This window comes from Palaemon carinicauda, chromosome 30, assembly GCF_036898095.1.
Source record: "Palaemon carinicauda isolate YSFRI2023 chromosome 30, ASM3689809v2, whole genome shotgun sequence".
Taxonomy (NCBI): domain Eukaryota; kingdom Metazoa; phylum Arthropoda; class Malacostraca; order Decapoda; family Palaemonidae; genus Palaemon; species Palaemon carinicauda.
The window spans coordinates 92,773,828-92,788,907 of record NC_090754.1 but is presented as its reverse complement, the minus strand read 5'-3'; the positions used below and the strand labels follow the sequence as shown (position 1 = coordinate 92,788,907).

Genomic DNA, 15,080 nt, shown 5'->3' with positions numbered 1-15,080 from the left:
TACCTGTACAACCGCCTCTGAGGAGATGAAGGGCACGGGACAGTAAGATTGGTAGTCTCAGAAGCCTCAGACACTTCAAGAGGGATACGGGGAGTACCCAAAACAAGCACTACAGGTGCGCCTGCATAACAGCCTTTACTAACTCCACAAGCCAAGGCATGTCTTTTGCGAATGAAGGAAACCACTGAGGCGCGGCAAGAGTGTGGGCATTTAAAATCCTCTGCGGGCGAACCCAAAGAAGGACGCCCACGAATAGATGATGTAGTATGCAAAATAATGAGATGTGGTAGTCGTAAGGGTGAGCATGTACACACCACCAAAGTAGCAAGAACAGGTGAGTGAACATACTCCACTGAAGTAGTGTGTCAAGGTGAGCACGCACATGCTACTGAAGTAACCCATGAAGGAGAGTGCAACACATGTAACCAAAGTAGTGCATCAGACTCACTATGGGGATGTGAGCGTGCCACAAAAGCTGAGTGCAGACCTTCATCAGCGTAAGGAGCTTGCCAGCTTACTAGGCTAACGTTCAGTGACTGGGTCAGCAACATTGTGCAAGACTCTCACATGACTAGGGTCTTTATGTTCGTGTGTCGAAACTGGGTTAATCAAAACACGATCACTCGTCTTGTGCTCCTGCAGGAGGTTGGCAAGTAGCCTTGCTTGCTTCTACTGAAGAAAGATAGTGCTCTAATGGAGGTGAGAAAGGCTAAAAAGGCTTTCCTGTGCACTGCCCTAAAGCAGGAAAAGCAGGCTCTTCCCCGTAAGGGAAAGAAGCCCGAGGCAGATATCCTGAAGTGCCTAGCCGTACAAAGTGCAGAAGTAGGGCACAACGGCGAGGGGCTGGGACTGCGAACAGTCTGTGCGCTGCATCGTCATCTTGCTTTGAAGAGCTGGACCAAGTGCTCATTTCTGAAACCCTTTGGGGGGGGGGGGGGCACTCAGGGGAGGAGGGCCTAACTTGTAAAAGAAAAAGATGCTCAACACCGGAGGTGGGGAGAAGCGAGACACTTCTTATTCTGCCTGACCTCAGCACGCTGAGCGAACTCAGGTTGAGAGTGTGCAGCATAATGAGCAAGCTCAGAAGTTTGACTGTAATTAGCTTCCAGGTACACCTTGTAAAGATAACCTAACTGGTAGGGCCTTCAAAGAGCCCCAGCCTGCAACTGCTTAGGTGGAAGAGCAGTTGCAGAGGATGCTGCAGCTAAAGGTACGAGAAGCTCTGAAGGGTCAACCACCCCCAGAGTCTTGAAGGGGAATTCCGTGGTCAAATCCTGGGGAGGCAGATGTGTGCTCCCACTATAGCCCCAACTGTAGCACCTCCAAAAGCCATTCCTTACGCTTTGCTAGGGGAAGTGACTGAGTCCTACGCACGTAAGGGTTGTCCAGGGGTAAAAAAGTCATCACTCTTACTCGTTTGTCATCCTGAGGAGACCGATTTGGAGTGAGAGGTCATGTCTTCTTCGACTTCAAGGAAGACCCCAAAGTATAAAAATCCCCTTCAGACTTCTTCCGTCGCCTACTGAAATGCTCCCACTGGAAGGACGACCACTCCCAATACTCAGCACAAGAAAACTCCTATGAGCAGGAGTCATGTCTGCAAGCAGGACAAAGAGCATGAGGGCCTGTATCCTGAGCAGACATGAAGGTGCTGCAAAAGTGACCTTTAATTCCAGGACACACCTGCATGTTAGCAATCCATCATAATACAAACACTCCCCAAAAAACAGAAAGAATGAAAGTAAATTGCCAGCAAAAGTGACATCATATAACCGGTGTGTGTAAGTGGGGTGGCTGGTCGAACCCCTGCTAACCAGCAGTATGTTGTTATACCTCGCTAAAAAGTTTATGGTTAGTGTCAGCTTTCGCCGATGTAATATATCCATAGTAAAGAGCAAAAGGATTTGCATTGTGCTGGAACCAATAAAAATACCTTTTGCATTCTCCTGTATGTGCGCAAAGAAGGAGACTCCAAAACTTGCTAACGACCAAACATTGGGATGTAGAAGCTGTTAGGGCCTTGACCAGCATGAACTACATGACGTCGTAATTGTCAGACCAGACATCAAGAATAATGTGAATGGAAGGCTTTGACCCATCCTCTCCCTTCTAAGGACGATGGAGGAGTTGCTTCTAAGCTCAGCATAGTCTATTAGTAAGGCACTCTGTCACATAGCTAACCAGCATCAGTTGTCTGGCCAGCACATAATGATTGGAGCTGCTTCTTCCCCTTATTATTTAACGACCAACATACAATGGCCTTTATGTGTAACAACAGGGTGGGCAGCTAAGTCAAGAATGAAAAGATTCTATGTTGAAAGATTGAGTGGTCACCACTGTCCTGCACAATCAAGTTTAGGCCGGGTTGCAACAGCATACCTGCTGGCACAATCTCATGCCCATTCGATCACAACACCCTATCCCCAGCAACATCTGCAACTTTTAGTCTCCAAAATCCTTTTACTCTGTGGATGACTTGTATTACATTACCGACGTGGCTTATAAAGGACCACTTACAACCAGCACAAATAGGAACCAGTACATCCCAACTGTCATTGATGAATATTCCTGGTTTCCATTTGCCTATCCTTGTCATGACACAAGTGGTGCTACAGTAATAAAAAGGTCTAACACATCTGTTTTTTATCTTCGGTATACCAGCATATATACTGTGTAATGTACTGAGTTTGCGCCAGACCATAGATCACATCAGCTACTCCCCAATGGGATCTTCATGTTCTGAGGTAGATATATAACAGAATCATATGATGAACTGTAACTCTAACCTCTGAAAGCAGAAAACTGATTAAGGGACAGTCCTACCAGCTGTTCTGCACTACATCAGATTACTGCTCTACACTGTTTGGCTAGAGTTCGCAACCAGATCTTTGCCACCATCCCGGCTGACATAAACTCGGATTGTGCTTCTGAGACATCAAACTTGGAGGCCAGTCAGGCATGCCTGACAGATGACAAAGATCACTATAGAACACGAAGAAAAGAGCCAAAAATGGCAAATTCGTAGATAATTTGTATTTTTCCTAACTATACAAACCTTAGCTATTTAATAGGGGTTATTACATTCGGCGTAGCTGAAATGACGAGCCATTAGAATTTTAACGAGGGTTTACTACCCCAATGCTAGTTAGAGGGGGGGGGGTAGGGAGGGTAGCTTGCTAACCCCCCCCCCCCTCTCACACACCCCTGTGCTTAAGCTCACTTTGCTTAGAGGTAGGACTTCAAGGGGGATAGGGGTGGCGGGCAAGTTTGATTAAAGAGCTAAGGTTTGTATAGTTAGGAAAAATACAAATTATCTATGAATTTGTCATTTGATCCATAACTGGAATACAAACCACGCTATTTAATAGGGGTGACTCACCCATTAGGAAGGGTGGAAAGTCCCGGCCAGTACTGGCTTTTGGCTTTGCCCGGGGACTCAATATTTAAGAGTGTCAGCACTCAACAATAAGGAGTCCCTGCACCTCGCTAGAACCTTACTACGCAAGGACTGCGGCCTACGTAAGCTGTGTGTGAAGGTATAAAGTGTGACTCGTCTAGGAAGTTCACCTGTAGTCCTTTAGATGGAAACTTTAGACTAAGATTCTCCCAATACCACCTCGTCAGGGTATGGGGACATGACAGTATTAGCTTAATACTAGGAACACAAGGAAACATGGTTTACCTGCAGTGGTTTGAGGTCAGCTGTGCAGAGAACCCAGGATGCTGCTTTCCCCAAGATCGGGGAAGATGAAGAAAAGAATAAGGGCCAGACAAACCTTTTCATTCATGCAGACTAAGACCGGGTAACAATGCCCTCAACCTTCTGCTACTTGTCCACTAAGGAGCCTGAGGTTTTAAACCAGCTGTTGTGCAGCCACCACAGGGCCGATAGAAAACGTATCGAGCCTCCTGTGGGTCACGTCTTGCAGTGGGCTGTGAAGGTCGTTTGACGCTTCCACACCCCAGCTTAAAGAACCTGCGTCACTGAGAAATTTTTCTTGAAGGCCAGGGACCTAGCTACGCCCCTGACATCATGTGCTCTAGGGTGACGTGACGGAGGAGGGTCTGGATTCAGGGACAGATGAATCACCCTACAAATCCATGCCAAGATGGTGTTCTTGGTGACCCTCCTCTTAGTCCTCCCAGTGCTCACAAACAATGCCTGCACCTGGGGACGGACTGCAGCCATTCTTTTGAGATATAGCCTCAGACTCCTTACTGTACACAGTAGGAGATGGTCTGGGTCATCTGTTACAGAACGAAGACTCGAAATCTGGAAAGAGTCGAACCGAGGGTCCGGCACCCCCGGATTCTGAGTCTTAGCAATAAACTCAGGGACGAATTTGAACGTTACCTCCCTTCATCCCCTTGAATGGGCGATGCCATATGAGAGACGATGAAGTTCACTGACCCGCTTGGCCGAGGCCAAAGCTACCAGGAACACCGTCTTCCAAGTTAGGTGGTGATCTGAAGCCTGGCGTAATGGTTCATAGGGAGGTCTCTTAGGAGACCTGAGAACTCGAACCACGTTCCATGGAGGAGGTCTCACTTCCGACTGAGGGTAGGTAAGTTCATAACTTCGTATGAGTAGGGAAAGTTCCAGGGAGGAAGAAATGTCCATTCCTTTGAGCCTGAAGGCTAGACTTAAGGCTGAGTGATAGTCTTTCACCGCCGAGACTGAAAGGCGCATTTCTTCCCGCAAATACACGAGGAACTCCGCTATTGCTGGAATATTGGCATCTCGAGTGGAGAGATACCCCTTCCACGACACCAACCACAGAAGACTTTCCACTTTGCCTGGTAGACAGATGCGGATGACTTTCGCAGATGTCCAGACATCCTAGTCGCAACTTGTTGCGAAAATCCTCTCTCAGCGAGGAGATGCTGGATAGTCTCCAGGCGTGAAGTTGTAGCGAAGCTACGGCTTTGTGGAAGATGTTGGCATGTGGTTGTTTGAGTAGCTCGTGTCGCGGAGGGAGTTCTCTCGGAAGTTCCGTTAGGAGTTGCAGAAGGTCCGGAAACCATTACGCATGATGCCATAGCGGAGCTATGAGGGTCATTGAAAGATTGACCGATATTCTGGTCTGTCGAGCACCCTCCTCATCAGACAGAATGGGGGAAAGACGTACACGTCGATGATGTCCCACCATTGTTGGAAGGCATCTTGCCAGAGTGCCTTGGGATCCGGGACTGAGGAGCAGTACAGCGTAAGTTTGAAGTTCAACGCTGTCGCGAACAGATCCACAGTCGGGGAACCCCACAAAGTCAGGACTTTGTTGGCTACTAGATGATCCAAAGACCACTCGGTACTCACTATCTGAGACGCTCTGCTTAGATTGTCAGTGAGCACATTCCTCTTGCCTGGAATGAAACGTGCCGATAGTGGAATTGAGTGGACTTCGGTCCATCTCAGTATCTCTATTGCGAGATGGGATAGCTGCTTCGAAAAGGTACCTCCTTGCTTGTTGATGTAAGCCACTACTGTGGTGTTGCCGCTCATCACCACCACAGAGTGACCCGCCAGGTATTGTTGGAACTGTTGAAGGGCCAGGAAGATGGCCTTCATCTCTAGAAGATTTATATGGAGGCACTTTTCTGATTATGACCTCAGGCCTGAGGTCCTGTGGTGCAGAACGTGGCCACCCCCCCCCCCTTTCTTTGAGGCGTCCGAAAACAGCATCAAATCCGGGGGGAGGACGAGAAGATCCACTCCTCTTCGTAGGTTCTCGTCTGTCCCCCACCACTGGAGGTCCGTCTGTTCCGCAGGTCCCATAGGGATCATGACGTCCAGGGAATCGTAACCTTGATTCTACCGGGACTTGAGTCGCTACTGGAGGGATCTCATCCTGAGGCGACCGTTGGGAACTAGACAAGCCAAAGATGAGAGGTGACCGAGGAGACGTAACCACGATTGGGCTGGAAGTTCTTCTCGTCTGAGGAAAGGGCTTGCGACTCTCCTCAGCCCTTCTATCCTGTCGTCTGATGGGAAGGCTTTGTGGAGATTGGTGTCTATGATCATGCCTAGATATACCAGTCTTTGAGTGGGAAGCAGAAAGGACTTCTCGAGATTTACCATGATCCCCAGATCCTGGTAAAGTCCCAGAAGTTTGTCTCGGTGTTGAAGAAGGGATGACTCCGAGTCTGCTAGGATCAGCCAGTCGTCCAGATAACAGAGGAGACGGATGCCGATCCTGTGTGCCCACGACGATATTAGGGTGAACACTCTGGTGAAAACCTGTGGTGCTGTGGAGAGACCGAAACAGCACTTTGAACTGGTAAACCTTGTTGTCTAGGCTGAATTTTAAGTACTTCCTTGAAGACGGATGGACTGGGATCTGGAAGTACGCGTTCTTCAGATCCAGTGTACAAATGAAGTCTTGCAGTCTCACTACAAGTCTGACAGTGTCTGCGGTCTCCATGCTGAACGGAGTTTGCTTGACAAACTTGTTCAGAGCCGAGAGGTCGATGACTGGTCTCCAGCCTCAAGACGCCTTCTTTACACGAGAGTCGACTGAAGAAGCCTGGAGACCGGTCGAGGACCTCTTGGAGAGCACCCTTCTTCAACATGGTCTGGACCTCTGCCCGAAGGGCTTGCCCTCTTGCTGATCCCATAGCAAGGGAGCTCAACGACACTGGATTCGTCGTCAGGGGAGGTAGAGATGTTGTGAACGGGACGCGATATCCCTGACTGATTACGGAAATCGTCCAGGAATCGGCCCAGAGTTGCTGCCACCTGTTTGCGCAACTTTGTAGGCATCCCCCCCCAACTGGTGGACATGCAGGGGGACTGCCAATCCTAGCGTTTGCGGCCTTGTCCGCTCCCTCTAGGATTCTTCCCTCCCCTGGAGAACTTCTTGCCTTTCTTGTCCTTGACAGAAAAGGGCTTAGACACCACTGTGTTCGCTGCCGCTGCCGGTTTCGTGGTCTTGGTAGGGCGTGGCTGCTGGGGTGCTGGAGGTTTATAGGGCTTAGATGTCAGAGCCCTTTGTAGGAGGGAGTCTTGGTGGGACTTCCTCCACCTCTCAGCGGCCTGCTCCACGTCCCTAGGCTCAAACAGGTTCGTTCCCATCACGGAAGAATGTCTGAGCCTGCTGATCTCAGTGTTAGGGACCTTTTGATGGAACCTCTCAGACACCGCATCTCGACGTTTCAAGATGGTGTTAGCCCACAAGTTCGAGACTTGGTGGGCTAGAAACTCGATCGTGCTAGTGCCTGAGAGTAAAAAGGTCTCCATAGCCTTCCTGGTACGTTCTTTGGATAAATCCTCCGAACGTATCAGGATGCCTAAGGTCCCTAGCCAGATATCCAGCCACGAAGTGGCCTGCATGGCACACTTCGCCACCTTCCCCTGGCTCAGGATCTCAGTTGCCGAGAATGAGACCTGCCAATTGGAGTGTCTCTCAAGAGGGACTCCCCTGGTAAGCTCTTCCAACGAATGGTGAAGGGGAAGAGCTAAACAAGGCTCCTCTACAATATCAAAGTACCTCCTCTGCTGTACACGAGGAGGTGGGAGGAGCTTGTTGCCGGCGCTGGTTCGGCTGGAGGAGGCAAGCTCGGAGAGTTGGACTTCGATCTTGTCCCTGGCACTCTTAACCTCTTGAGACCAGGGCAAAGCCGCACTGGCCTTCGAGGGTTTTTGAGTCCCAAACACTCGGTCCAAGACCGTGTCTTTGCCCTCACGAGGAGGAATCTCTGGGTCAGCAAATCCATTGAGAGTCCTCATAAGGGTCAGAACCTCCCAGAACGCAGCTCTCCTCCTGAACGACTAGCAGCGAAGTCTCCTGTCCCCAAAGGCTCTTCTTGGGGAGACTCGCGGATGTTCTCCGAATGACTGGCTGGCTCCGGTCTAAGTCTTGGAGAAGACTTTGGTACTGTCTTGGAGTCCTTCGACTCCCTCCTGGGAGGGATGCAAGACTCCAACAACGACGGGGGTAGGCTCTTCTCCACCCCTACCCGAGAAGACTTTCCAGCGCGAGGTGGGGTTTCCCTCATTGGGGCGATGGGGGAACACCTCACCTCACGTGACTCCCGACTCCCCTGAGGACGGGAAGTCTTTGTCCGAAGGGGAGGGAGAAAAAGTCTGGGGGGGTGAGGAGGCCTGCCTCAAAGACTTACGAGGAGTCAGCTTTGCCTTCGGAGAAGTTACCATGTCTGAAACTCCTCTTTTCCTCTTCAGGGGAGTAGAAGTTGCCAAGGATTTGTGGCCCAGGTCAGAGAGAATAGGCTTAAACGCCTGCACGACCGCTCTGATCAGTGCCCCAAACCAAGGCTGCTGGCTGACGGCTGCTCTGCCGCGCGTTGTCTTGCAGCCTCGCGCGTGGGAGGGTATTGGCGCTCGCGCGATGGGAAATACCCAGGGTCGAGCGCGGGGGACTGTTGGCGCGCGTGCGCGCAAGGGCGATGGCGCGTAGGAGCGCGTGCCGGAGACCCCAGAGGGTGCGCAGAAGGTAGTTTGCGCGCTCGTGCGCGCGAGGATGAATGTTCACGCGCAGGATCAGGATGAAGAGCCCGTGCGGGCGATGATACCGTTGGGCGAGCATGTGTGCGCACAACAGGCTGGGGAGATGAGCGTGGGCGCGAGGGATGGCACGCATCCTCGTGGGCGCGTATGGGTGACTGTGCGCGAAAGCGTGCTGGCGAGTGCTGACGAGCAGGGGAATCATTAAACTTCCCTACTGCGCCCAGATCGGAAGATCATGGGCGCGCAGGAGATCGTTGGCGCGCAGGAGAACGATGGCGCGCAGGAGAACGATGGCGCGCAGAAGGTCGAAGGCGCGCAGTGACACGCTGGCGCGCTTTAGCAGGAACATCACGTAACGGTGAGCGCTGGCGCGCAGGTGAGCGCTGATGCGCTTTATCAGGATCGTCGGCAGCAGGTGCGCGCTGGCGGGTAAGGGACGTTTGCGCTAATTTACACATACGCCCTTGTTGCCCCGAAGGGACCATTGCCTGTTTCAAAAAAACAGGATGGGTAGGCGCCCACAGCGCATCAGCAGCCAGGAACGGCGACGGCAGGTCAGCAGGTCTGACAAATGGAAGGTCGGGGTGTCCTTTGTAAGGACGACCTTCCACCTAAGGGGATCGCGAACGATCAGCAGAGAGGTCCGAGATTGTAACAGGAACAGTCGGAGATCGATGAAGAGGCTCCTCTGCGGCGGACTGCGGCGATGACGAACAAAAGAGGCGCCTCCTCACACCCTTGTGAGGTGAAGGAAGGCCTCTCCGGCGAAGAGGGAGGCGAGCTTTACACTGTATACGCCCTCTGGGGGCCGTAGGGTCAGCGAGCTGACCGTCAGCAGTCCTCCGAAGAGGAGTCTCTGTGAGTGAACTCCCCCGAGGGGGAGAATCACCGGCAGGAGAGACTGTTGGACTTAGTTCCACCCTCGAAGGTTGAGCAGAGGGAGAAACTATGCCTTCAGCTACATCAGGTTGAGTAGTTGCAGAGGTCGAAGATACCGCATCGAAAGCCTCTGCCACCACAACGTCGACGATAGACAGAGGATCAACCTCTGCCAAAGTCGGCAATTGCTTGACAGCGGCACCCAACCGGATCATGTCAAACAAGGCTTCCTTGGAGGGGGAACCCTCGAGCCGCAAGGAAGACCAAAGCTGGAATAAATCATTAGTGTTTACATTAATATTTAATTCCTCCCCCAGGGGAGGAGGAGGAGCTGCCTCGCTATGGGAGGCAACGCCCTCTCCCGAACCCCGCGGTCGAGAAACAGAACTATGGCCTACGCTACCCCTCGACTGTCTCTCGGAAGAACCGATCGAGCGGGGGCTTCGGAGGAGGTTTGGGCAACGGAAGAAGAGTCCTTGGGATTTTCTCTTTCTTTCGAAGGAGAAATATCCCGCATGGACTTCTTTTTCCGTCGCCGGGAAAACCTCTCCCACTGGGAGGTAGACCACTCACCACACTTATTAGTTCTATGACACCGTTGGCCCCTTCAATATGGACAAAGGGTGTGAGGGTCTGTCTCGACCGCCGACATAAACGTACCACAAGGGCGGTCGGGTAATCCAGGACACTTGCGCATGATAGCAGAGGCCAACTTCACAAACAAACCTGTAGAAGAGAAAGCAATAAGGCATTAATGGCTGTCAGAGAGGCGAGGGTGAGAGCGGACACGTCCGACTACCACCCGAGCCGAGAGCAAAGTGAGCTCAAGCACAGGTGTGTGTGAGGGGGGGGGGTAGCAAGCTACCCTCCCTACCCCTGTTAACTAGCGGTGGGGTAGTAAACCCTCGTTAAAATTCTAATGGCTCGTCATTTCAGCTACGCCGAAAGTAATAACCCCTATTAAATAGCGTGGTTTGTATGTCAGTTACGGAACAACTTAGGCTGCAACAAGAAATTCCTTCATGAAGCAGGTTAATTCTTCATGAAGCAGGTTAATTCCAAGCAAACCAAGCAATGCTCAATGAAGTTCACCTTCTCTGATCGGCATCATTACCTGGTATGTATGTCAGTTACGGAACTTAGGCTGCAACAAGAAATTCCTTCATGAAGCAGGTTAATTCCAAGCCAACCAAGCAATGCTCAATGAAGTTCACCTTCTCTGATCGGCATCATTACCTCTCCAGTACGGAACCTCCATACAGTCCTGCCCTTCAGTAGGATAACTGCGTGCAGTTCCCCTACTATATGTACATAACACTTGGGACAAAATGTTTTTATCCTTGAAGGAACTTATGTCACTTTACCAAAAAACACACAAACACACACCATCATAAGCGAAGTAAGAAAAGATCTAACAGTCGGAAGAGCAACAATAAGTACGTACATCTTGAAACTTTGCGCCAAAAGACAAAAGTGACATGATGCAATTGGGCAGGCAGTTGTTTCTTCCCACCTACCTCTGCTAGTTTACCGCATCTACCTTGTTCAAGATTAAAGTCATTTCAGCTCACACTGAATACAGTAACCCCTTGTAAGAAGGATGAAAGTTTGTATACGGGAAGGAACAAACACTGATAATAAGCATCATTGTTAAATGACAATTGGGATATGTGAAAAAGCGATTCAAAATAGCTTTTACTGTTTCGACTATAATTAAAAATACTTCTTGAAAAGGCTAAATTTACAAGCGCAAAAATACTTACTGAAAACAGCAAGGTAGAACTGACTCTTACATACAGTTGTTTGGGTTTCTATATTTTCCTTAGTGCTTCTATCCTCCTTCATATTCTGATATGTCGTTTCATAAGCTTCAGTTTCACCTTCACTCTTTGCAAGTTCACTCGTACCATCTTCGCTATTTAATTGTGAAATGCTCATTCTTATTCACTCATGACTTTTACTTGGTTTTACCTGTAAAAATAAAGTGATTGTATTTCAATTACTGTACTACATTCATTAATACATATCAAAGTTATGAAGGCATGTATTTTTCCTAACAAAATAAACTTGAGTCCTTCAACTGGATTATGACTTACGCAAATCTGGAATAACTATTAAAATTTAACGTATCAGTTACAACTACAGTATCGACAAGTGGCCACCTGTCAAGTCAAGTCTGGCAAGTGTGACCTTTAGGACAGGGACTTGCAGAGCAGTTGTGGCAATATCTGTAACTTAGAGGACTTGGGTTTGCTTAGTTATGAAAAAGAAATTACTTTTAAAATTTATCTGTTCCTAAATGAATACAAACCATCACCCTTTAAAGGTTTAAAAGCCACTCATGAATGACCAAGTCAAGGGACAGTGACATTGCCCTGCAGACTGACCATATATACATATAATCAACCCCCAAGCTAGGCCCAAGAAGGGCCAGGAAATGGCTGATGATGACTCAGCAGATAGACCTACAGGCTCCCCTAGATGCCCCATCGTTAGCTCACAAGGATGGTGAGGTTGCAGCGACCTGAGAAACTAACGAGTTTGACCGGCACTCGAACCCCAAACTGGCGTTCACCAGTTAGGGACATTACCACATCAGCCACCCCAACCCATAAATAATAGGAGACTTATCCTTGGGAGGGAAAAAGGCCCTATGAATAAAAAAAATTCTGGTTATACTAATGCCTATGAAATTTCTAAACCAACTGGTTCTTTATGGAAGGAAAGGTGATGCAGTAACTGCCCACCTTGTAATGGCCACTGGCGTTAGGTTAAACCAGAACATATGATTATTGACATACAGTTTAAGGAGTGTATTCAAGCATACAGTGTGTTGGTATGCCAAATCAACACTATATAATTGCTTCGCTGGCGATTTAAGGAAGTTTTCGTAGTACACTGAACACGACTACAAACAGCACCACAGAAAATGTTATTTTTATTAGTAAAATAAATTTTTGAATATACTTACCCGATAATCATGTAGCTGTCAACTCCGTTGCCCGACAGAATTCTACGGGAGGGATACGCCAGCTATCACAATACTAGAAGGGGGTGTACTCACCAGCGCCACCTGTGGCCAGGTACTACAGTACTTCTTGTTGACACCTCCTCAATTTTTCCTCGGTCCACTGGTTCTCTATGGGGAGGAAGGGAGGGTCAATTAAATCATGATTATCGGGTAAGTATATTCAAAAATTTATTTTACTAATAAAAATAACATTTTTCAATATTAAACTTACCCGATAATCATGTAGCTGATTCACACCCAGGGGGGTGGGTGAAAACCAGTGTACAAGATTAAAGGATAGCTAAGTATCCCGTATTTCATATAACAGTTATCTCAAAATAACAATGAAATAATAAGTACCTGGTAAGGAAGTCGACTTGAACCGTTACTCTGCCTCTTTTTAAGTTCGTCTTCCTTACTGAGCGCAGCGTTCCTCTTAGGAGGCTGAATCAACTCAAAGGTGCTAAAGTATATAGGGCTGCAACCCCTACTAAAGGACCTCTACACAACCTCTAACCCAGGCGCTTCTCAAGAATGAATTGACCACCCGCCAAATCAAAAGGATGCGGAAGGCTTCTTAGCCTACCGTAACAACCATAAAAACAACAATAAAAGCATTCAAGAGAAAGGTTAAAAAAGGTTATGGGATTAAGGGAATGTAGTGGCTGAGCCCTCACCTACTACTGCACTCGCTGCTACGAATGGTCCCAGGGTGTAGCAGTTCTCGTAAAGAGACTGGACATCTTTAAGATAAAATGATGCAAACACTGACTTGCTCCTCCAATAGGTTGCATCCATTATGCTCTGCAGAGAACGGTTTTTATTAAAGGCCATCGAAGTAGCTACGGCTCTCACTTCGTGGGTCCTTACCTTCAGCAAAGCAAGGTCTTCCTCCTTTAAGTGAGAATGGGCTTCTCTAATCAGAAGCCTTATATAATACGAAACCCCGTTTTTGGACATGGGCCTCGAAGGTTTCTTGATGGCACACCATAAGGCTTCTGACTGTCCTCGAATAGGTTTTGACCTATTAAGATAATATTTCAGAGCTCTGACAGGGCAAAGAACTCTTTCTAGCTCGTTACCTACCATGTTGGAAAGGCTAGGTATTTCAAACGATCTAGGCCAAGGACGTGAAGGAAGTTCATTCTTAGCTAAGAATCCGAGCTGTAGAGAACATGTTGCAGATTCGGATGTGAACCCAATGTTCTTGCTGAAGGCATGAACCTCACTGACTCTTTTAGCTGTTGCAAGGCAGACGAGAAAAAGAGTCTTGAGGGTAAGGTCCTTGAAGGAAGCTGACTGGAGAGGTTCGAACCTAGGTGACATAAGGAACCTTAAGACTACGTCTAGGTTCCAGCCTGGAGTGGGTAGACGACGCTCTTTAGAAGTCTCAAAAGACTTAAGGATGTCTTGAAGTTCCTTGTTGGAAGAAAGGTCCAAACCTCTGTGGCGGAGAACTGAAGCCAACATACTCCTGTACCCTTTAATCGTAGGAGCTGAAAGGGATCTCTCATTCCTAAGATGTAATAGGAAGTCAGCTATTTGGGTCACAGAGGTATTGGTAGAGGACACTGCATTGGCTCTACACCAGCTCCGGAAGACTTCCCACTTGGATTGGTAGACTCTACGAGTGGATACCCTCCTTGCTCTGGCAATCGCACTGGCTGCCTCCTTCGAAAAGCCTCTAGCTCTAGCGAATCTTTCGACAGTCTGAAGGCAGTCAGCCGAAGAGCGTGGAGGTTTGGGTGCAACCTGTCTACGTGAGGTTGACGTAGAAGGTCCACTCTTAGAGGGAGAGTCCTGGGGACGTCGACCAGCCATTGTAGTACCTCTGTGAACCATTCTCTTGCAGGCCAAAGGGGAGCAACCAGCGTCAGCCGTGTCCCTTCGTGCGAGATGAACTTCTGAAGGACTTTGTTTATTATCTTGAACGGTGGAAATGCGTAAAGGTCGAGATGGGACCAGTTCAGCAGAAAAGCATCCACATGAACTGCTGGGTCTGGAACTGGGGAACAGTACAAAGGAAGTCTCTTGGTCATGGAGGTGGCAAACAGATCTATGGTCGGCTGACCCCACAAGGTCCAAAGTCTGTTGCACACGCTCTTGTGGAGGGTCCATTCCGTGGGAATGACCTGATCCCTTCTGCTTAGGCGATCTGCTGAGACGTTCATGTTGCCCTGAATGAACCTCGTAACTAGGGTGAGGTTTAGACTTCTTGACCAAATGAGGAGGTCCCTTGCGATCTCGTATAGGCTCCTCGAATGGGTCCCTCCTTGCTTGGAGATGTAAGCCAAGGCTGTGGTGTTGTCGGAGTTCACCTCCACCACCTTGCCTAGCAGGAGGGACTTGAAGTTCAATAGGGCTAAATGAACTGCTAGTAGCTCCTTGCAGTTGATGTGGAGCGTTTCCTGTTCCTCGTTCCACGTTCCCGAGCACTCCTGTCCGTTCAAGGTCGCGCCCCAGCCCGAGTCCGATGCATCCGAGAAGAGATGAAGATTGGGGGTCTGAATCGCCAACGATAGGCCCTCCCTGAGAAGGAGATTGGTCTTCCACCACAAGAGAGTGGTCTTCATCTCTTTGGTGACTGGGATAGAGACTGCTTCGAGAGTCAAACCCTTGTCCCAATGAGCTGCAAGATGGAATTGAAGAGGGCGGAGGTGGAGTCTCCCTAGCTCGACGAACAGGGCCAACGATGAAAGGGTCCCTGTGAGACTCATCCACTGTCTCACC

At 49.1% G+C, this 15,080-nt stretch overlaps 1 protein-coding gene across 5 annotated transcripts in view; it reads right to left on the bottom strand.

Annotated features, from left to right (window-relative positions):
• The window catches only part of LOC137623351 (selenoprotein N-like), a 153,237-nt gene that overhangs the window by 124,242 nt on the left and 13,915 nt on the right, over window positions 1-15,080 (bottom strand). For all 5 annotated transcript variants that reach the window (XM_068354176.1, XM_068354180.1, XM_068354177.1 and 2 more), the window contains exon 2: window positions 11,104-11,311. In XM_068354176.1, the coding sequence (XP_068210277.1) occupies window positions 11,104-11,278 (175 nt within the window). In that variant the 5' untranslated portion in view covers window positions 11,279-11,311. The remainder of the gene's footprint in view (window positions 1-11,103; window positions 11,312-15,080) is intronic.